Consider the following 24,513-nt stretch of genomic DNA (forward strand, 5'->3'; position numbering starts at 1 on the left):
TTTAAATGACACACTGGACCAAATGGACTTCACAGACATATTCAGAACATTCCCTCCCAAAGCAACGGAATACACATTCTTCTCTAGTTCCCATGGAACATTCTCCAGAATTGATCACATTCTAGGTCACAAATCAGGTCTCAACCGGTACCAAAAGACTGGGATCATTCCCTGCATATTTTCAGACCACAATGCTTTGAAACTAGAACTCAATCACAAGAGGAAAGTCAGAAAGAACTCAAATATATGGAGGCTAAAGAGCATCCTACTAAAGAATGTATGGGTCAACCAAGAAATTAAAGAAGAATTAAAAAAATTCATGGAAACCAATGAAAATGAAAACACAACTGTTCAAAATCTGGGATACAGCAAAGGCAGTCCTGAGAGGAAAGTATATAGCAATACAAGCCTTTCTCAAGAAACAAGAAAGGTTTCAAATACACAACCTAACCCTACACCTAAAGGAGCTGGAGAAAGAACAGCAAATAAAGCCTAAACCCAGCAGGAGAAGAGAAATCATAAAGATCAGAGCAGAAATCAATGAACTAGAAACCAAAAGAACAGTAGAACAGATCAACGAAACTAGGAGCTGGTTCTTTGAAAGAATTAACAAGATTGATAAACCCCTGGCCAGACTTCTCAAAAAGAAAAGAGAAAGGACCCAAATCAACAAAATCATGAATGAAAGAGGAGAGATCACAACCAACACCAAAGAAATACAAACAATTATAAGAACATATTATGAGCAACTCTATGCCAGCAAATTAGATAACCTGGAAGAAATGGGTGCATTCCTAGAGATGTATCAACTACCAAAATTGAACCAGGAAGAAATAGAAAACCTGAACAGACCTATAACCACTAAGGAAATTGAAACAGTCATCAAAAATCTCCCAAGAAACAAAAGCCCAGGGCCAGACGGCTTCCCAGGGGAATTCTATCAGACATTTCAAGAAGAATTAATACCTATTCCCCTGAAACTGTTCCAAAAAATAGAAATGGAAGGGAAACTTCCAAACTCATTTTATGAGGCCAGCATTACCTTGATCCCAAAACCAGACAAAGACCCCATCAAAAAAGAGAATTACAGACCAATATCCTTGATGAACATGGATGCAAAAATTCTCACCAAAATACTAGCCAATAGGATCCAACAGTACATTAAAAGGATTATTCACCATGACCAAGTGGGATTTATTCCTGGGCTGCAAGGCTGGTTCAACATCCGCAAATCAATCAACGTGATACAATACATTAACAAAAGAAAGAGCAAGAATCATATGATCCTCTCAATAGATGCAGAAAAAGCATTTGACAAAGTGCAACATCCTTTCTTGATCAAAACTCTTCAGAGTATAGGGATAGAGGGTACATTCCTCAATATCATAAAAGCCATCTATGAAAAACCCACAGCGAATATCATTCTCAATGGGGAAAGACTGAGAGCTTTTCCCCTAAGGTCAGGAACGCGGCAGGGATGTCCACTCTCACCACTGCTATTCAACATAGTATTAGAAGTCCTAGCCACAGCAATCAGACAACAAAAAGAAATCAAAGGCATCCAAATCGGCAAAGAGGAAGTCAAACTCTCACTCTTTGCAGATGATATGATACTGTACGTGGAAAACCCAAAAGACTCCACCCCAAAACTGCTAGAACTCATACAGGAATTCAGTAAAGTAGCAGGATATAAAATCAATGCACAGAAATCAGTGGCATTCCTATACACCAACAACAAGACAGAAGAGAGACAAATCAAGGAGTCTATCCCATTTACAATTGCACCCAAAACCATTAGATACCTAGGAATAAATCTAACCAAAGAGGCAAAGGATCTGTACTCAGAAAACTATAAAATACTCATGAAAGAAATTGAAGAAGACACAAAGAAATGGAAAAACGTTCCATGCTAATGGATTGGGAGAATCAACATTGTGAAGATGTCAATGCTACCTAGAGCAATCTACACATTCAATGCAATCCCCATCAAAATACCATCCACTTTTTTCAAAGAAATGGAACTAATAATCTTAAAATTTGTATGGAACCAGAAGAGACCCAGAATAGCCAGAGGAATACTGAAAAAGAAAAGCAAAGCTGGCGGCATCACAATTCCGGACTTCCAGCTCTATTACAAAGCTGTCATCATCAAGACAGTTTGGTACTGGCACAAAAACAGACACATAGATCAATGGAACAGAATCGAGAGCCCAGAAATGGACCCTCAACTCTATGGTCAACTTATTTTTGACAACGCAGGAAAGAATGTCCAAGGGCAAAAAGACAGTCTGTTCAACAAATGGTGTTGGGAAAATTGGACAGCCACATGCAGAAGAATGAAACTGGACCATTTCCTTACACCACACACAAAAATAGACTCCAAATGGTTGAAAGACCCAAACGTGAGACAGGAGTCCATCAAAATCCTAAAGGAGAACACAGGTAGCAACCTTTTCGACCTTAGCTGCAGCAACTTCTTCCTAGAAACATCGCCAAAGGCACGGGAAGCCCGGGCAAAAATGAACTATTGGGATTTCATCAAGATAAAAAGCTTTTGCACAGCCAAAGAAACAGTCCACAAAACCAAAAGACAACCGACAGAATGGGAGAAAATATTTGCAAACGACATATCAGATAAAGGGCTAGTATCCAAAATCTATAAAGAACTTATCAAACTCAACACCCAAAGAACAAATAATCCAATCAAGAAATGGGCAGAAGACATGAACAGACATTTCTCCAAAGAAGACATCCAAATGGCCAACAGGCACATGAAAAAGTGCTCAACATCGCTCGGCATCAGGGAAATCCAAATCAAAACCTCAATGAGATACCACCTCACACCCGTCAGAATGGCTAAAATTAACAAGTCAGGGAACGACAGATGTTGGCGGGGATGTGGAGAAAGGGGAACCCTTCTACACTGTTGGTGGGAATGCAAGCTGGTGCAACCACTCTGGAAAACAGTATGGAGGTTCCTCAAACAGTTGAAATTAGAGCTACCGTTCGATCCAGCAATTGCACTACTGGGTATTTACCCCAAAGATACAAATGTAGGGACCCGAAGGGGTACGTGTACCCCAATGTTTATAGCAGCAATGTCCACAATAGCCAAACTGTGGAAAGAGCCAAGATGCCCATCGTCAGATGAATGGATAAAAAAGATGTGGTATATATACACAATGGAATATTATGCAGCCATCAAAAGGAATGAGATCTTGCCATTTGCAATGACGTGGATGGAACTGGAGGGTGTTATGCTGAGTGAAATAAGTCAATCAGAGAAAGACATGTATCACATGACCTCACTGATATGAGGAATTCTTAATCTCAGGAAATAAACTGAGTGTTACTGGAGTGGTTGGGGGTGGGAGGCATGGGGTGGCTGCGTGATAGACATTGGGGAGGGCATGTGCTATGGTGAGCGCTGTGAATTGTGCAAGACTGTTGAATCACAGATCTGTACTTCTGAAACAAATAACGCAACATATTTTAAGAAAAAAGAAAAAGAAGAAGATAACAGGAGAGGAAGAAAAGGGGAGTATGTCAGAGGGGGAGACGAACCATGAGAGATGATGGACTCTGAAAAACAAACTGAGGGTTCTAGAGGGGAGGGGGGGGAGGGGGATTGGTTATCCTGGTGATGGGTATTGAGGAGGGCACGTTCTGCATGGAGCACTGTGTGTTATGAACAAACAATGAATCATGGAACACTGCACCAAAAACTAATGATGTAATATATGGTGATTAACATAACAATAAAAAATAAAAAAAAAAGCCTTTGGTAGAAACACAGAAGATGGAGTAGAAGGAATCTTAAGCATAGAGCTACAGAAAATGATCAAATCACACAGGAAAAGAGCAAGAGAGGAAGAAAGGAAAAAAGGAAGTACAAAAGAGCCAGGAGACTACTACCAAAATGACAAGGATAAATACATACCTATCAATGGTTACTTTAATTGTAGGTGGACTTTAAATTCCCCAATCAAAAGTCATAGAGTGAAAAAAAAAAAGAGTGGCTGAAGAGATAAAAAAGAATAAAAAGACTACTATATATGCTGCGTATAGGAGACACACTTTAGTTTCAAGGACACAGGTAGATTGAAAGTGTAATTATGGAAGACAATATTCCATGCAAATGGAAACCAAAAGAAAGCAGGGATAGATAGAATTATATTAGATATTATAGACTTTAAGCCAAAACCTGTAACAAAAGGCAAAGGAGATCATTACATAATGATAAATGGGTCAATTCATCAAGAGGATATAACAATTGTAAAAATTTATGCACCCACATAAAAGCAGCTAAATATATAAAGCAAATATTAACAGATCTGAAGGCAGAAATAAACAGCAAAGCAGTAACAGTAGGGAACTTCATATCCCACTTTCAACAATGGACAGATCATCCAGTCAGAAAATCAATAAGGAAACATTGGACTTAAACTATGTGTTAGACTAGATAGACCTAACAGAAATATGCAGAATATGTCATCAGACAGTAGCAGAATATACATTCTACTCAAGTGCACATGGAAAATTCTCCAGGACAGATCATGTGTTTGGCCACAGGACAAATCTTAACAAATTTATGAAGACTGAAATTATATCATGTACGCTTTTTGACCAAAATGGTATGAGACTAGAAATTACAAGCAGAAGGAAAACTAGAAAATTCACAAATATGTGGAGGCTAACAAACATCTTCCTGAATAACCAATGAGTCAAAGAAGAAATCAAAAGGAAATTCTAAAAATATCTTGAGACAAATAAAAATGGAAACACAACATTTCAAAACTTATGGGATGCAGCAAAAGCAGTTCTAAGAGGAAAATGGATAGCCATAAATGCTTTCATTAAGAAAAAAGAAAGATCTCAAAAAACAACCTAACTTTACACCTTAGGACAGAATAAACCAAGCCCAAAGTTAGCAGAAGGAAATAATGAAGATCACAGCAGTAATAAATGAAATGGAGACTCAAAAGAAAATAGGAATGCTCAATGAAATAAAGAACTGTTTTTTTAAGATAAAAAAATTGACAAAATTTTAGCTAGGCTAAGAAAAAAAGAGAAAAGACTCAAATAAAATCAGAAATGAAAGTGAAGGCTTGACTACTGATAACACAGAAGTACTAAGGATTATAAGAAACTAGTGTGAACAATTATATGCCAACACACTGGACAACTTAGAAGAAATATATAAATTCCTAGAAACATACCACTAATCAAGACTGAATCATGAAGGAATAGAAAACCTGAACGGACCAATTACTAGAGATTGAATCAGTAATTAGAAAAAAGGAGATTGAACCAGTAATTGGAAAAAAAGGAAAGTCCAGGATCAGATGGCTTCACTGGGGAGTTCTAGCAAACATTTAAAAAAAGAATTAGTAGCAATCCTTATTAGAAGAAAAAACACTTCCAAGTTTATTTCACAGGACCAGCAGGGTATCAGGGTATCAGGGCATTACAAGAAAAGAAAGGTACAGAACAATATCCCTGATGAAAACAGATCCAAAAACCCTCAACAAAATATTAGCAAACCAATTCAACAGTACCTTAAAAGGTTCATACACCATGATCAAGCTGGATTTATTCCTGGGATGCAAGGATAATTCAATGTACACATATCAAGCAATGTGAGAAACACAGTAATAAAATGAAGGATAAAAATTATATAATTATCCAAATAGATGCAAAAAAATTGACAAAATTCAATATCATTTCATGATAAAAATGCTTAACAAATTATTGATAGAATGTATCTTAACATAACAAAGTCCATAAATGACAAGCCTGTAGCTAACATCATTCTTAAGAGTGAAAAGTAGAAAGCTTTTCTTCTAAGATCAGGAAAAAGACAAGGATGCCCACTCTCACTATTTTTATCCAACATTGTACTGGAAGCGCAAGGGAAATTAGTTAAGAAAAAAAATAAAAGAAATCCAAATTGGGAAAAGCGAAGTAAAATTGTCTCTGTTTGAAGATGACATGATATTATAAAATAGAAAACCCTAAAGACTCCACCAAAAAATCTGTTAGAAATAATAAACAAATTCAGTAAAGTTGCAAGACACAAAATCAATATACAGAAAGCAGTTGATTTTCTACAGACTAACAAAGAACTATCAGTAAGAGAATTTAAGAAAAGAATGTTGCATCTCAGAGTCCACAGTCTGAGGGTTCTAGAGGGGAGGGAGGTGAGGGCCTGGGTTAGCCTGGTGATGGGTATTCAAGAGGGCACGTACTGAATGGAGCACTGGGTGTTATATGCAAACAATGAATCATGGAACACTACATCAAAAACTAATGATGTAATGTATGGTGATTAACATAACATAATAAAATAAAAAAATTAAACAAAAAATGCAAATAAAGTAAATGCTGTTAAAAGAAGAAAAAAAGAAAAGAATGTTGCTTATAACGGCTTCAAAGACAATAAAATACCAGGAATACATTTAAACAGGAAGATGAGAGATCTGTATGTTGAAAACTATAAGATATTGATGATAGAAATTAAGGAGACACAAATAATGTAAAAATATTCCATATTCATGGACTGGAAGAATTAATATTGTTAAAATGTCATACCACCCAAAGCAATCTACAGATTCAATGCAATCCTTTCAAAAATTCGAATGACATTTTTTACAGATATAAAACAGAATCCTAAAATTTGTATTGAGGCACAAAAGACTCCAAATAGCTAAGCAATTTTGAAGAAGAAAAGCAAAATTGGTAGCATCACACTTTCTGATTTCAAAGAATTACAAAGCTTTAGTAATCAAAACAGTATCGTACTGGCATAACAACAGACACCTAGATTAATGGAACATAACAGAGAGCCCAGAAATAAACCTGTTCTTATGTGGTCAAATAATTTTCAATAAAGAAGCCAAGAATACACAATGGGGAAAGGACAGTCTCTTCAATAAATTGTGCTGGGAGAAGTGGAGAACCACATGCAAAAAAGTGAAACTGAACCCCTAAATCACTGTACACAAAAATCAACTCACAATGGATTAAAGGCTTGACTATAAGACCTGCAACCACAAAAGTCCTAGAAGAAAACACAGAGGGTAAGCTCCTCGATATGTCTCAGTAACGATGTTTTTGGATTTCACACCAAAAGGAAAGGCAGCAAGAACAAAAACAACAAGGTGGACTATGTCAAACAAAAAATCTTCTGCACAGCAAAGTAAACCAAGAAAATGAAAAGGCAGCCTATGGAATGGGGAAAAAATATTTGTAGACCACATATCCCATAGCATGTTAATATCCAAAATATGCAAGGACCTGATATAACTAAATAGCAAACAAACAAAAAATGGGCAAAGGACCTAAAGAGCCACTTTTCTAAAGGTGATGTACACATGGCTAACAGGTATATGAAAAGGTGCTCAACAATATCAGTCTTGAGGGAAATACAAATAAAAAGCACAAGGAGATATCACCTCACACCTGTTATGATGTCTATTATCAAAAAGAGAAGAGATAACAAATGCTGGAGAGGATGTGGAGAACAAGAAAACCATGCAGTCCGTTGGAAGTGTAAACTGTCACAGTCACTATGGAAAAGAGCATGGAGGTTCCTCAAGAAACTAAAAACAGAACTACAGTATGATCTAGTAGTCCCACTACAGGGTATATTCCAAAGAAAACAAAATCATTTCTCAAAGAGATCTCTGTACTTTCTTGTTCATTGCAGCATTATCTGTATTAGCCAAATATGGAAACAACTTAGGTGTTCATCTGCAGATGAATGGATAAAGAACACACACACTGGAATATTATTCAGCCTGCAAAAAGAGTGAAATTGTGCCTCTGTGAGCACATAAATGAATTGGAGGGTATTATGCTAAGTGGCGGGGGATGGGAGGGATGGGTGATAGACATTGGGGAGGGTATGTGTATGGTGAGCGCTGTGAATTGTGTAAGACTGTTGAATCACAGACCTGTACCTCTGAAACAAATAATACATTGTATGTTAAAAAAAATAGTAGGAAGGGAAAAATGAAGCGGGGGACATCGGAGGGGGAGACGAACCATGAGAGACTATGGAGTCTGAGAAACAAACTGAGGGTTATGCGGGGGGCAGGGGGATGGGTCAGCCTGGTGATGGGTATTAAAGAGGGCACGTTCTGCGTGGAGCACTGGGTGTTATACGCAAACACTGAATCATGGAACACTACATCAAAAACTAACGATGTAATGTATGGTGATTAACAGAACATAATAATAATAATAATAATAATAATAATAATAATAATAAAGAAAGAAGCAAAACAGAGAAAAGGAAAAACTGCATAGTATCACTTACATGTGGGACCTAAAAACAAAACACAAAACAGTTGAACTCATAGAAACAGATTTTAGAGTATTGGTTGCCAGGAGCTAGGGGATGAAGAAAATAGGAAGAGATTGGTAAAAGCACACAAACTTTCATTTGCACTTCAAATAAGGTCTGAGGATGTGATATATAACATGGTGACTATAGCTTCTAATACTATATTGTCTAACTGAAATTTTCTGGGAGTAAAACAACTGTTCTTAACCAGAAAAAAAAAGGTAAATATGTGAAATGATGAATGTGTTAATTAACTTCGTGTTGGGGATCCTGTTTCAATGTATACCTGTATCAAATTATCACCTTGTACGTTTTAATATAGGAATGTATTTGTTTCTTTGCAGTAAGAACTTAGATATCAAAAAAATTTTTTTGCATCTTTTCTTGGTGCTTTTAATCATAGGGAACACCTAACACATACCCTTGCAACAAGTGAAAACCCAAGTCTCTCCTTTTTATGGGCATCTATGTATTTATACCAGCATTTTTTAAATATTAGAAAGGGAAGACGATTATAATAGGCAGGAAACTTCCCATAAGCAGAGAAGTACAGGGGTTTCTGATCAGGAAATGCCTCTGAACAGCATTCTCTTTTTCCTTCATGCATGTCTGCAACTCTCAAGCTCTAGCCTCTTCTTTATTCGCTAATTTCTGAGGCACTTTGATGGTACAGAGAAACATGAAATTAGAGGGCAGAAGACCTAGCCTCTGTTCTGTCTCTATTGCTGTTTGCATGGCCTTGGACACAACCTTCATGAACCTGTTTGTTCTCCTACAACATGGTGGAGGAGGGCAGAATAATTCTTGCTTTCTAGGGATTTCTGCATGAAATACAAGAAAATATAGTTACCTCAAATTCTTTGCAAAAGAAAGGTCTATAGAATTGAGTAATTAAATGTTTTTCATGCAAATTCTGAGGAAGATAGTCTTAATATATTATCATCAGCAGGCTTTTTAAAATAACAATAAGTTTGCAACTAAGTTTTATGTTTAGTAGTACCATCATGGCTCTCCCAACATTTGTTAATTTAAATGGTTCTACATACATACTGAGTGGCTCATTCATAACTGAAAGATTATTTAAGTATAAATGTTATTAAATTTAAAGCTACATATCTCTATACTGTTTTGTCAAATAACCAGTGTTTCAAGTTTCATCTTATATTAAAAGTTACTGAAATCTAAAACTTTATGATCTACAGGATGGTAGGAGTGGCATTTGGAGATAAATCTTATATTTCTCTATGTAGCCCCTAACTCACCTCTGTTCTCTAGGTAGTGTCTAATATAGGAAGCAACTGGGTAAGTAAACCAGGAAGGCACTTTCTTTGGACAATTAATGATGTTAAGGGTATATTCTGCCAAAAGAAAACCATGAGTCGAAGAATGGAATTTACATTTCTAAAGAGCTGCTTTAGCATGTTCCATCTCCTGGCTTAGGGGCTGACAATCCTACACTTTTTCTTTCACTATCAGCACAAAAATCTAGTGACAGTGGTCCTTATCTCAAAGATGAAGTTGTTATTTAAGCTCATCTATCAGACCACATGACTTGCTACACCATCCTATGTGCTTATTGGAACTGAGCAGTTGGAATTGAGCATCCCTGCAGTGTTTATTGAACCCTAATCAAGTTATCTCATCAGTAATGGATGCCAGTTTTTCATTTCCAAAATAAAAACAGGCAAGTAGGATGAACTCGTGCCACTTCATTCACCGTCAACTCCCAATTTTCTGATTCTCTGCCCAGACTTCTGATCATTAGTAAGAATTATACTTGTTAATTTGCAATTCTAAACCATCAAATTATTTTTCTATAAAGTGTTTTATAACTTTTCTAGTTTTCGTACATTACTATTCTGTGGCTCACATAGATTTCAGTCATCATCTGTGCTACCTATGACATATGGAAGCATCATCTCATTTTTAAAATCTAGTGTTTTAATGTTTACAGAAATATATCAGAAGAAATTTTCTGAACTGCTGCGGGTCTCTTTTAGAGAAATTTTGTTTTCCTAAAATGTTGTTTCCCATCCTTAAGCATTCTTTCAGTGATCTTAACTAATCAAAATTGGAACTATTTCAGTAAGTTGCTACTGTATAAAAGGACTTTTTGAGTACCTTTACAATATTCAAAAGTGTTTCATTCACTTAATAAAACACAAACAATAAATTACAGTTTTCATTGTCATATTGTGGGAACTCAATACTCCCACTGGTCATTACACAGAAGATATTTCAATAAAGTAAAATGCATTAACCCTTGAGTATTTTTATAATTCTCAGAATTAATAAATATCCTACATATTTAATTTTTTAAAATTTGTTCCTTCACTGAATAATTATGGGACCCCTACTTGTATTGACTTCCTCTGTCAGGTAGTGAAGATAAAATGATTTATTATAGTCACAGTCCTTGGTTTCAGAGAATTCAGTGTCCAGCTGGAGAGGCATACATTAATTTTTAAAAATCACTCAAACAAAAGTAAAATTCAAATATTAAGAGCTACCTAGGAAGGTGGTATACAAGAAAGTATATGGAGGGATAGACGAGAGACTTACTTATTATGCCTTATGATTTTGATGCTAATATTATGAAAACTCTATCATTAGAATCCTGTGCCCATGAGTGAATGTCTCCAACATTGCCAATAAGTGACAGAGCTTAGAAAAGAATCAACTTCCATCAAATCAATTCCTATTTACTAAGGTGATTCTGTCAGAAAGCTCATGGAATAAGCTTCAGATAAGTTTCTGGCTGTAGTTCTGCCCCAAGTACCCTTACAATCTATTCATACATCCTTTGCATTAGCACCTCATTAATTTTTTTTTAAAAGGGAGGATAGAGTATAATAGTTCTTACAATAACAGGAGAAGGTAATTATTATGGCTAACATTTGGAGTTACCTAATACTGGAACAGCCTTTTTGTTATTCAAGTTGGGAAATGTGTTTCTCAGAGTGTATACCTAACTATGTTTAGTTTCCTTTTTCATTTGCTATTTTGACCTGTAAAATGGCTTCATCACACTGGCTGGTCAGAAGATTACTTTTAGCAAAATGATCACATTTCCCCAACACTACTGTCACTATTAAGTCTATACTACCCACTAGTAAATTTCCTCCTCCGTCTTTAAGATAAGCGTAGAAATAACTCTGATCACACCAGATAGTTCCATTATTTTAAAAGATGGAATCGTCATTTGGGCAAATAAATAAATACTATTTTTGTATTATAGAGTACAGAAATTTCTATCTTTACTTTTCCAAAACAAACTATTCTTTTCCTACTTTCCCTACCAAAGTTACAGCCTTCCAACAGACATGAAAATGCACATATGTCTTCAGAACCTTAATTTTTTTACTTAGATTTGAATAGCATTTAGTGATATAGTCCAGGTTTTCTCTGTTTTATATGTCCCCAAAAGAAAGGGTAGGGATAGATTGTTGTCAGTGTACTTGATAAACCTTGGTAGGCTCTATTTCCTATTTTAAAGTCAGGGGAACTTGATTTTCATAAGTGCATTTTAACTGTCCACTACCTTATTTTTTAAAAGGTGTGTTCATCTTATGGTATATGTGGTTCATAAGTTTTGGAAATTTAATATCAATATATTATGCCATTTGCCTCTATTTGAAGATAACAAATTATCCTTATTTAATTTTTTAATAGTAAGGACTTACTGCAAATAGCATCAAATAAATTTATCTGCTTTGTTTGAGATGTCATTTATAGCAACTCATTTATTATAATGCCTAATAGGTGTTAATAAACATTTGTTGAATGAACAAATGAGTGAATGAATAAATTACTTTTGACCATACAGTTCCATCCACATATTAACAGTTACAGTATAATATTTGTCATCGCAAGACATCTGCATCAAGCACTTTATAATCCAGTTTACCCAAAAAAAAACCCCTCCAGGTTAACAAAAGATTGATAGGAATCTGATAATCAATGTTTAAAAGTACACATTCAGTAAAGAATAGGCTAATCAATACATACCATTATCAAAATATCTGACTGTTGAATTTCTGGATACACTGGGATCGAAATTTGCCATTAAAGGTGCTATGTACTGTGTGGCCGTAAGCATTCGATGTACAACTTCTCCAGTGTATATGAAACCTGTCATTGCAAAAACAGGAAATACGTTAAGGAAAAGCCCAGATAAAATTTTACCTCCAAACTTAATTGCAGTCTTATTTTGAAAGTAAAATATCGCAGTAGCTAAAAAAAAGGAACATAATTAATGTCTTAATGTCTGATCAATAATAGGGTGGATTATGTAACAAAGTCTTATAATTTTGTAGTACCTTGCAGACTGGTAAAGCAGACATCTAGAATATGTACAATTTTAATTGTGGGAAAAGTGACTTTTCTGGAAGAGATCATTAGGCTAAAATGGTTAATACAGTAGGTAAGTAATTCAAATATTCAATCTGCCATTATTAATCTCTTGTTATTTTAGCACTAGCTGAACCTGCAAGTCCTTTTTACAAGTGAATGAATTTTCATGATGTTTCATTGCATTTTCATGAAGTTTAATTGCATTTCTCCAACTGTAATCTCAGTTTGGGACATTTTAGAAACCACACATGGATATCTTTAACACTAAGATGCACAAAATGTTCTGGACCTTACTTTCAAAGTTGAAAGGATGTTAAACACCCATGGAAAAACTTGCCCATTTCTGAGTTTTAATAATACTAGCACTCTATCAAGAAGAAAGATATTACATGTTGCAGATAAAATGGTAAAACATTGGTAATGCACAAATGCCTCTGTATTTAGAGTGTGATCAATTACAGCCTGTTCTAGTGGTTGGATACTGAGAGAGAATTAACTATGAAGAACTTTCAATAGCTCCTATGTTACAACCCTGTCCACTTCCAATTATCCACACTGGCTTTATTTATTTTGTGGATTATCCATGACAAATTATTAATCCTATACTGGCTTCTTGCCTCCAAGGTCTTTAGCTTCCTAAAAGGAGTCAGCTCAGGTAATATTAATATTAATATTAATCTAAGAAATGCACAATTAAGAACATATATGTAAGTAGGCACACACACATAAAATATAATAAAATAAAACCCAAAGCAAATTATTTGTGATAATGCAATTGTAATGTAATGTTTAGGTAATCACAGGTTAACTAGACAGCTGGGACTACTGTAGATCATTTTTCTTTTTTTTTTTTAAAGATTTTATTTATTTATTTGACAGAGAGAGAGAGAGCACAGGTAGGCAGAGCGAGAGGGAGAAGCAGACTCCCTGCCGAGCGGAGAGCCCGATGTGGGGCTCAATCCCAGGACTCAGGGATCATGACCTGAGCTGAAGGCAGACGCTTAATGACTGAGCCACCCAGGTGCCCCTCATTTTTCTATTTTCATAAGAATCAATGAATAAAACAAGCAATACTTAAAAAAACACAAAATTGTGTTAAAGCTTCTGTTGCCTTACTTCATGGTCTGAATAAAGTTTTCATTGGTGTATTGTGGTCTTTATCATTTCAAATTTTCGGTTATAATTTCTAGGTAAGTTATTAGAAATTTAAATCTGCAGTTATTTATTTTGAAATTAATTTGTCTTTCTAGCAATGTCTTCTTTCCTTGACTTCCTTTACATTTTTCATCAAGGGCATAACTGAATTTTAGTTATTTACCTTTAAAAATATATTTTTAACTAGCGAAATCCCTACCACGTATTTTAATCATTGATTATTTCCTGTTTCTCAAATGCCAAGTAGTATCTTTCAAAAAAATTCCCTATGTCTTGAGCAGAATTTTGTATATTTGCAGTTTCACATAGCTCAAGTGTACTAAAAGATATTAAGATACGGTGATACAGTCATTGCTTTTATTTTATTTCCCTGTAAATTTTCAGAGTCACCATCAATGTTCAAAGTCAATATCACATCCCTAAAATTATCAAGATGAAGAGTAACTATTTTTCAGGACATATGATTTATTTTTTTCTCCTATCCTCACCCGCATGCCTTTATAATTTCACCATTAAGGTGGATACAAAAATTCTATAAAGAAAAGATTAAATTATACTCTGAGAATGTTCTGTAAGGGACAGTGGCTCTGGATAGTTATTTCTCTATTCTATATTCTCCATGTACTAATGGAAGAAACTTCGCTTAAAGAAGGGGGCTGTAATTCAAGGCAGTATGATAATTGCAAATCAATACAAAATTAACTTTCCAAAGCAAGTCTAAGAAAAGCAGCTGCAATTCCCAGGAAAACAGTTGCAAAATTCAGGACAATTAATGATTTCAGATAGCCAATTCTTACTGTTAATACTTAAAAAAAGAAAGATACATATATATTTTTTATCCCTGAATGTTTCTATATAGATGTGGCAAAAAATTATTCTCCATTCTCCGTAACTCAGGTTTCAAATCATGCAAATCCTTAACTGCTGCTTCCTTTCATCAGGAAAAAGTTTTCCGGAACCGTAATTTCCCACATTTCGAAGGTGAAGTCTCACACTGTTCATACAGAAACAATTAAAAATATGGAAGAATCTGTTAATATATAAAAACTATAATTATAATTCTTGATTTTTCTATTATTGTAACATTAAAATAAATGATTGTTGCTGTTACTGTGAGTAGTACAGTTGACCAGTTACGGCTACCATGACTGCAAACATGTCTGCCCCTATTCTTCATCTGTTACCACTATTACCACCGCCACCACTAAGAACAATGTGAAAAATCACCCAAGGTGGCGAAAAACTCCACTTACTCCACAACATGAGCTGAATTCTGAGAACACTTGCGTGTTTTCCTTAGCCACGTTGCAAGCCAAGTCCTACTTCTTGGTGACCAAGGAGTGAAATGCTTCACCGGGATGGGTTCCACTTAAATCTCATTACATTTCTAAATTTTGAAAATGTCATGTCAGCAGCAGCTAATAAACTGAGTAAGAGAGAAAACTTACAGGCCTGCTGACAGCAGCCAAGTGTGATTAGGTGTTGAATAAGAACCTGCCACGCAAATTTCAAGAGTCCTTTTGTGGAACAAAACTTTTCCAAAGCTTCAAAGGCACTTGGAGCTGCTGCCATCCCATTCAGACATTTACCTCTTTTCTCTATTTTTTGGGAGGGCATGCTTAGTTGCAGAGAAAAATGCATTATTTCATTTTTCTGATTGTTCACATTTTGGAGTAGTTCAAGCAAAATATTTTTATTACCTTTTTCAAACTTGTTTGTAGCCATGTGAAGGGCTAATCATAAAATATCTCCTTTGATCACCACATACTTCTTATTAAAAAGGAGTTTGAGGAAGAAACAACCTGTTTTCTCTGTGAAAATTCCAACATTATACTTTAGAACACAGTTGTAGTCACCTCAAATCCTATTCTAGCCTCTGTTCATTTAATTGGCAAATTCTAGAGATAGGTTTACATTTGATATACCTCTACCGCAATCCACAAATGAGACTTAAATAGGTAGGTGAATGACATATGCTTACAGCATTTATTTAATGATACAAGCAAATGACATCCTAGTGGTATGACTAAGTTACTCGACATCTTTGTGCCTCAGTTCCCTAATCTGTTAAATGGGGGAGTAATCATCGGGCTGTTGTGATGGTTGAATGAGTTGATACATGAACAGCACTTAAAAACAGTGTTTAAGATAAAAATTTGCAGAAAACAAGTAATCAATTAAATTCCCTCTAATGTTTACTTCTTGAAGTCTTTTTGTGTCTAATGTATACTAGTCGATTGGACTTAAACTGGGATGTTTATGTGACTTCAAAATTGTGCTTCATACCCAAACGGTATGATATGGGTTTCTTTGAATTATTCTAGTTTGGATTAAGGCACACCACTGACTTTAACTACAGGGCAACAGATAACTAAAAACCTTAATGCCTAAAGTTCTACATTTGAGATAGATTCCCTTCCCTTACATTCCAAATGGAGTAAGCACCTTGTAAAAATATTAACAACCTATTGGCTGCAAATGGTTGTTTCATTTAACTGAATATGTCATAGTAGTAAAGGCTATAATTGCCTGTGAAACATTCTACGAAACTTTAATGTGTAAAGGGCTACATAAAATATTTTATTTCCTCATCTTTCAGTTGATATTTTTGACCCCGAGGAAAGGTTGGAGCTAATGTATATGCCTGTAGGGCGCTTAACATTGATAGTTAAATGCTGCCTTGAGAGTACAAATGACTAGTGTATGTCACCATTGTCACCTGCGGGATGTGCCAACTATGATCCCTACACGCTAATCAAAAAGATCTGAAATTTATGGTCCTTGTTCCATGAGGATTTAGAGCCCTGATTCCTCCTACTGACCCCTCACTAGCTTGATATATGATCTGTTCCCTTTCACCATCCTATTTCACTGGGTCGTGTTTGTGGTTATTGTTTTGTCAAATCACTCAGTATTTGCAGTGGACAACCTGCTAGAAGCAAACAAGTGCAGTCTGAGCATAATTCAATTTACATTATGCACAAATGCCATTTTATGAATCATGACACATGCTATAAACTACCCCCAATACAAATACTTGTTTGTAGTGAAGTCAGCCTTTTAAACAAAACCATATGCGGCAGCAATTGTTAATTTGAAAATTAAGTTGTGGTAAGTTATCTGGTAATGTAACCGCCTGCCAGTGGCAACTGTACAATGACAGGTTTCATGTCATGGGCTCTCTATGGACAAAATGGCTGCTAGCAGATCTCACAGTTCACTGTGAGGAGACTGGTTTGTACATGCAACCTAGACGGTTAAAGAAAGAAAAAAGATAAAATAGCATTTCTGAGGTTCTCGTGAGCTTACTAACTACTGGCTCCTGGGAAGTAACCCATAATATTGTCACTCACCAAATATTTTTTCTTTACAATTCCAACCAGCTGTTAAGGTAAAATATATCAAATATATTTTCTATAATAAAAAATTTAAAATATATATGTTAAAATACATCACATCTCATAGACTCCTTTATTCCACTGGCTTAAGGCACCACGGGGAATTGCAAATCACAACAGATCCATCCCTTGGAAGAAAAAAAAAGCAACAAGTGACAAACTTGGTTATTGGCTGCAAATTATGTTCATGAAATTACCAATGTCGAGATTTATGTTGACCATATAAAGTGCCTCTCACCAACTCCAGAAGGAAAGAGAAGGAGTCAGAATTGTGTAGATGAGGAAGAGAGACTTTTGAGCTGCTAACCAAATTGTAGCCTATTGTTCTTGTCTTCTCCATCTTGTTCCTCAAATAAATCAATGTGACTTATTCTCAATGCAGGTTCATTCCTAGTGGTCATTGTCAACAGCACCCTTCCTCACCCTCCTCCAGATGCTTCAGATTAGGTAGGATTTCCAGAGATGGGTCCATGCACACTGCAGATGGTGAATGATACCCCCTGGAGTTGTGTAGTGCATGGACTTCACCACTTTTCACGAAAACAGGGATTGCTCTTGTTTGGTTGAGAATCAAGTTCATTCCCTCTATTCAGATTGACCCAGGTAATATTTCCAAAGCCTCACTCCCATGTGGGGGAGAATGGGAGGGTTGCTTTGAATTATTTATGCTTCCAGACTGGGGATTCAGAGATCCTGCTGTCAAATGCTAGACTTGCATGTGGCACCAAGTTATAGCTGGGAGTTAGTCTTCAGCATCTGAAGTCTGCTTAATTTGGAGGTATGCTGCTCCGTGTTTGCAAAGCCTCTATCTTGTGTCCTACCTAGTCTCTTGGACCCTACTCCCTATGGGCAGTCTTTCTAGAAGACAACTACTTGGCTTCCTGACCTATGAATATCAACTACCTTGGAATTTCTGCCCATTTACTGAAACCTAAGTAACCCCTTTGGGAAACTATGTAGGACGGCTCTGTTACCAGCTGCCCTTCCATCCAGGTTCCATCTTGCTCTAGAGAGGGGAGCTCATGCCCCACTGTGGCTTTCACTTCATCCTCAGGGTGCCCCATAACCACGAAGAGTAATAACAATGGCCCCATCCTTTCCTAAGGAAATCCATTTTTTAAATGACCAGAAACAGCCCTGGAAGCAAGATGGTCAAATATAAAGATAGGCGATATTCAGGTAGGGAACTTTTTTCCCGGCACCATCAGACCTTACTGTATTTACTGACTAATCTGTAGTGCTGCATATTTTACTTTAAAAATCAGGTAAATTTAAAGTAAAAATATTATGTAACAGGAGAATATGTCCTTCGAATTCTTGCCCAGAATTATGACCTATTCAGCCCACAGTTTACAAAACAAATTTTATTCCACATATTTGAAATTATAACTATGCTTTGCCACTTCCATACTTCTAAAGATGATTTTGTTTCCCATCCTTGTTTAGACATTCCTAGAATTCAGAGATCTCCTCCCTAAGTTTTACCAGAACTGTTCTAAGTCATGTCATAAAATGTGTTGAATGTACTGACAATCTCTTCCTTGTCTTTCCCCTTTCAGTGCAAGAGAAATACCATCCTCTAGACAAGAAAGAAGCTCTACAAGGAAGTAGAAGAGATTTGTTTTCTCAAAGACCACCAATGCAATGTGTGCGTGTGTGTGTGCGCGTGTGTGCATTTCTCTCCATGAGGAGTCAAAGTGGACTGGACCAGCCTCGGTTTGAGTTCATCTTATACAAGCTGTATGATCTCATGTCATCTCTTACTCTCACTGAGTTGCAATTTCTTCTGTAAAATTAGGTTAAAATTAATTCCTTCTAAACAACACTGTTGTATGTAGTGAAGAAAGACAATAGACAGGTAACTGCAATTCTACCTCAACACATATATTTGGGACATCTGTATTGTCCTGTGACCGTTTCAGAATCAGAGTTCTGTGGAGGCTCCCTCTGCAGCTACACCAATTACTCTCCTCGTCTGATCTTGATCTCGGCAGCCCCGTGGTCAGGTTCCAACTGTGATACTTCCAACCTCCTTGAGATGTGTGCCCTTTTACAGCCTCCAAATTGTGATGGCAACTACATTTCCCCAGAAGTTTTAGTAGTCTGGTCCCTTAAGAAGATGAATTGTCAGTGAGAGGGACAAAATAACCTTAACAAAAGAGCGTTGACTCAACTGTACTGAATGTAATATGAATTATTACACTTTGCACTTTATAGTTTCAATATGCCTTACAATTTGAATATTCAAAACATTAGATGCCCAAAGATAAACTCACTCTGAGACAAGAAAGGAATTTATGTATTTGGTTTTGTGAATATACATATATATATAAATATTATGTATTTATGTTTTATATATTTTATAATTATATCATATATTATATTGTTACATTATATTATGTTATGTTATATTATACATATAATGTAATGAGAAATAGTGAAACTCATTACTACAGTTAAGCATTTTCTTCTTGGTTGCTAAGAACTAATCTGAGATATTGACAGGAATTAGCTTTCAACATGGCCAAGGAAAACAAGCAAGTATTCTCTGAGTTAGCAAAATGAAACTCCTGTTGTGGAGTAGCAGAGTTTTTGCATCCTTAGGTTATTCTTATATTATTCTCTCTTGAGGGAGAGAGAGAGACAGAGAGAGAGAGAATTAGATTATATAGATTTATAAATCAATACAAAATGCATACTGAATATCTTAAAATCTGAAGCATAAAATCCTTAATTTCAGTTAATAATCCAGTTAGCTTACTTCCTCTCAAAGCATTTCAGACATGTTTTTACTCACTTTTCTGACCCAAATGCACCTAGCCCATCAATATCTTGGTTAATACCACCTGATTGAGCTTTTCAAAAATGCATTTTTTTAAAAAGTATAATGTATTCTTCCATAAAATTTATGAAGTCTATTTTAGGAAACACTGTAGTTACTGATAGCAGTGAGAGACTGAAAGCAGCCCTCAGACCTTCCTTCTACATCCATACCTTACGTTTATTTTGCAACTTTCACCCTCACACTAAATGAATAAACAAATAAACAAAAAAAATTAAGTTTATTCAGGGTCATCTCTTCCTAGTGTTGACTTGGGGAGAGTTCATTAGAATGTATATTCTTCCAGCACAGTTATTATACAGAATTACTTGCATTCATTTGGTATATGGTCATGAGGTCAAAAAGAATAGAATGTGCTTAGTACTACCATTTATCTCACAAATTAGATCCTAATTCAAGTGTAAGAGATTGTACTTCCTATAATCCTACTGTGAAAAAATTTGACTGAATACATTTATTTTGATCAAAATACAAAGCATTTTCCTTGACCTCGGGAGTTTTACAAGGGCTATTTAGATTTAAAAAAAATATTCAATTTCATTATTACTCAGCTGAGTAATGTACCTTAGGGCTAAGTAGTGTAATTAATCAATGTAATCAAATAATTGAAATATTCATACACATTCAAATACGGATATTTTGTGATGTTCAACTAATTTCTACTTGTTTATATATATGACTATGTATATTAATGTTTTTTTTAAAAGACTTTATTTATTCATGAGAGACAGAGGGAGAGAGAGAGAGAGAGAAGCAGAGGGAGAAGCAGGCTCCCAAGGAGCAGGGAGCCCGATGCGGGACTCGATCCCAGGACCCTGGGATCATGACCTCAGCCGAAGGCAGATGCTTAACCATCTGAGCCACTCAGGCGCCCCATATATTAATGGTTTTAAAGATAAATGTTAAAAGATAAAATTCATAATATATGCATACAATCTATGCTTATGCATATATGAATAAGTAATAAGCACCCATGTATCAGTTTATTTACTGTCTAGACTAAAAGAGAATTAAGCGCAAATATGACCTTTAAAATGTACCACTAACCACTTTCACACATTTTTTTATTTATCATTTCCTTCCTTTTCTTTAAGTTTTCACACTATATGCTTACATCCCTAAAGATGATAAGTTTTGTGTGTTTAGACTTTACAATAACTGACTTGTATTGTAAGTATTTCTCTGAAAGTTTTTATTTTTGTTTAATCTATATTCATGAGGGAATCATTCCTGTTGTACATGTAGCTCTGTTTCATTAATTTTTCACTGCTATATCATATTCCACCATACAAAAATGCCACAATTAATCTATCCAATCAACTTTTGAGGACATTCGTACTGCTCCAATTTTTTACCATTACAAATCGTGTTACCATGAAAAAATTCTACATGTGCTCTGGTTCACATATCAATTTTCTATTGTATAAACCTAAGAAGGCTTATGGCTAGATCATAGGGCATGCACAGCTGGAAGTTCACAAGATAATGCTGAACTGTTTTTGGAAGTTACACCAATTGACACCTCTACCATTACTATATATATACATATATATATATATATATTGCTTCATTTCCCCATCAAAATTTGATATTTCACACTTTCAACTTTTGCCCATCTGCTAGTTGTGAAATTATATTGTATTGTGGCACTTATTTACATGACTTAATTAAAATTATTTGATTACATTGATTAATTACACTACTTAGCCCTAAGGTACATTACTCAGCTGAGTAATAATGAAATTGAATATTTTTTTCAGAAGCTCATTTGCTATTGAAGTTTCCTTTCTGTGCAATGTCTGAAAAATTCTTTGCCTTTTTCTTATTGATTTCTAAGACTTGCTTTATAGCTTTCCAAAACAAAAAAAATTCTGGATACTACATATGTTTTCTGTTTTTTGCACATTCTTACAATGTTTCCTTAATCTTAAGTTATAAAAATAGTCTTCCTTATTCTAATAATATATATATATATTCTTCTTTATTGTTCTCTAAATATTTTATAAATCTATCCATCTCATTATTCTTTCCACCTAATATTATTTTTGAAGGGTATAAAACATGAGTCAATTGGTGTTTTTTCCTCTACAGGGAGAGCCCATTGTCATTTTTTAGAAATTTTATCCTATCCTTACTGACCTGCATTATCAACTTAATCATAAATCTAGTTTGCATAAATCTATGTGATGTATCCCTGGGTTCTCTATTCCAATCCACTGGTCTGTTTGTTTATTTCTGTACAGTTACCACAATGTTTTATTATTATGTGTTCATCAAACACGGTGAATCAAGAGCATGGTGAATCAACTACCTGTATTTCCCTTTAAGAATATGTGACTATCAAAAAAAATAAAGAAAGAATATGTGATTTTCCTTGGTCCTTCACTCTTCCATATACATACTTCTGGATTAGTTTATCAACACACATATACACGCACACACGTGCGTGTGCACGTGCAAGTAAAATAACCGTGCTGGATTTTGACTGAAATTGCATTGAAATTTTAAGTAAGTTTAGAAGGAATTCACTCCTTTTGACTTTGAGTCTCCCAACCATTAAGCATGGTATATATATATTTATTTAGTCATTCTAGATATCTTACACTATTCTTTATTAATTTTTAAAATGTCCTGCGTGTTATTTTTAGATCTATTCCAATTTACTGAGTCTTTTCTGAAGATATCATTATTGAAAACTTTATTTTCAGTCATATTTTCTAACAGTTTGTGGTGGCATTCAGAAACACAATTGTCTTTGCATATTGATTTTATATGCAGCAATCTTACTCAACTCCAGAACTAATTCTAATAATTCGTCTGTACATTTTGGGGGGCTTTCATTTACTGACAATCATATGATTAGAAAATAATGAGAATGTTTTTTCTCTCCAATCATTGTATCTTTTTTTTCTTTTCATTAGCTATATATTGCCTGTTGTTTTAATGCAGAAACAATAAACTTATCCTAAGACAGATATCTAAATGATAAGTTGAAATCTGTAGAACATGAAAGAAATATAATTCAGAATCTAACTAGAACAGCTATCACAAAGATATTTTATAAGACAAAAAATATTTTGTAAAACATTTAGATGAAATGTCACTGCTGAAGGATAACAAGTCCAGTTATTTCTCCTTTCTATTTCTTATTTCTAGAGAATTCTCTCCACACCTTAGAGAGAAATAGATAAATTTCTCTCAAGCCATTAATCTGCAGGTATCTGAACACCTTACTTCTCTTGCTACTTCATTAGAGATGCCATTTTTCCATTTCTTTCGCAACATTTTTACTTCAGTTAAACCTTCACATCTGATTATCCCACCAAAGTAAAGCAGTAGGAAATGTTATTCACAAAAGTGGCTCATTTGCTTCTCAATTTACAGTGGCTTAGACCAGAACAACATTTACTGGGAACAGGCAGAAACGGGTATGTAGTAAACAAAAGGCACGAAACAGAACCACAACTCTGGGACAACCCCAGAGAGGAAAGGAATAATGCAACACTCCCTCTTAGGCTAACTGGTACGACCAGTAGAAAAAGACCTTCCAAGTGCAGCTGCAACATTTTATTGCCTCCCAGGGAAAATTAGAGAGATTCTTAGATTTTTTTTTTTCCCCAACACCTTCACACTTATATCTGACAAAAAAGCTCAGGGGGCAAAACTACCCTATCTTAGGTTGAAAAGAGGCACTTCTCAAAGGGGACATGGAAGGTGTACTGTAATTGATAACCTGCTTTTCTAATATGTTAGCCTTTGTGGAAGAGCAGCAAGAACGAGTATCTCAAATACACTTTTGTATAACTGCTTCAGACTAATCAGAACTGAAGGGATAAAGTTTTTTTTTATTTCACTTTATGTCTGCTAAGGCAGAGAATGAAAAGTTTCACCATGCTGGGAGGAATTCTTTTCCTGGACATTCATTTGCAGTTCCCGTTCAATGTGTGAGTGGCTGCAGGTTGAATTTGGCCTCAGTGACATAACCCAGCCATAAAAGTGTGCCTCACATATGTGTCCAAAGCTCAATGAAACCAGGGCAAGCCTGTATTCCATCAGACACCAGTGCTAAAATAATACCTCTTTAAATTTTTTTAAATAAAAGTGAATAATATCTTAACCTTCCCACAAATTGGGGATACAGAAGGCACAGGGAGACACAAAATTTATTGGGATTCATGGTTCAGGTTTCAACATTTCCTTTTTCATACGTTGCCATTGTCAGAGACCCTAGGCAGGTACTTAATAACAATTAGCATTCTTCCTCATTTTTTTCCTTTAAATTTTTTATTGTTATGTTAATCACCATACATTACATCATTAGTTTGTGATGTAGTGTTCCATGATTCATTGTTTGCATATAACACCCAGTGCTCCATGCAGAACGTGCCCTCCTTAATACCCATCATCAGGCTGACCAT

General features: G+C 35.3%; 1 protein-coding gene across 2 annotated transcripts in view; it reads right to left on the reverse strand.

Moving 5' to 3' along the window:
- PLXDC2 (plexin domain containing 2) overlaps window positions 1-24,513 on the reverse strand; it is a 477,133-nt gene that overhangs the window by 158,419 nt on the left and 294,201 nt on the right. For both annotated transcript variants that reach the window (XM_073885626.1, XM_025891922.2), the window contains one exon: window positions 12,356-12,478. In XM_073885626.1, the coding sequence (XP_073741727.1) occupies window positions 12,356-12,478 (123 nt within the window). The remainder of the gene's footprint in view (window positions 1-12,355; window positions 12,479-24,513) is intronic.

Source organism: Callorhinus ursinus, unplaced genomic scaffold (assembly GCF_003265705.2).
Source record: "Callorhinus ursinus isolate GAN/ISIS: 27379988/994484 unplaced genomic scaffold, GSC_fseal_2.0 scaffold63, whole genome shotgun sequence".
In the NCBI taxonomy this organism is placed as follows: Eukaryota; Metazoa; Chordata; class Mammalia; order Carnivora; family Otariidae; genus Callorhinus; species Callorhinus ursinus.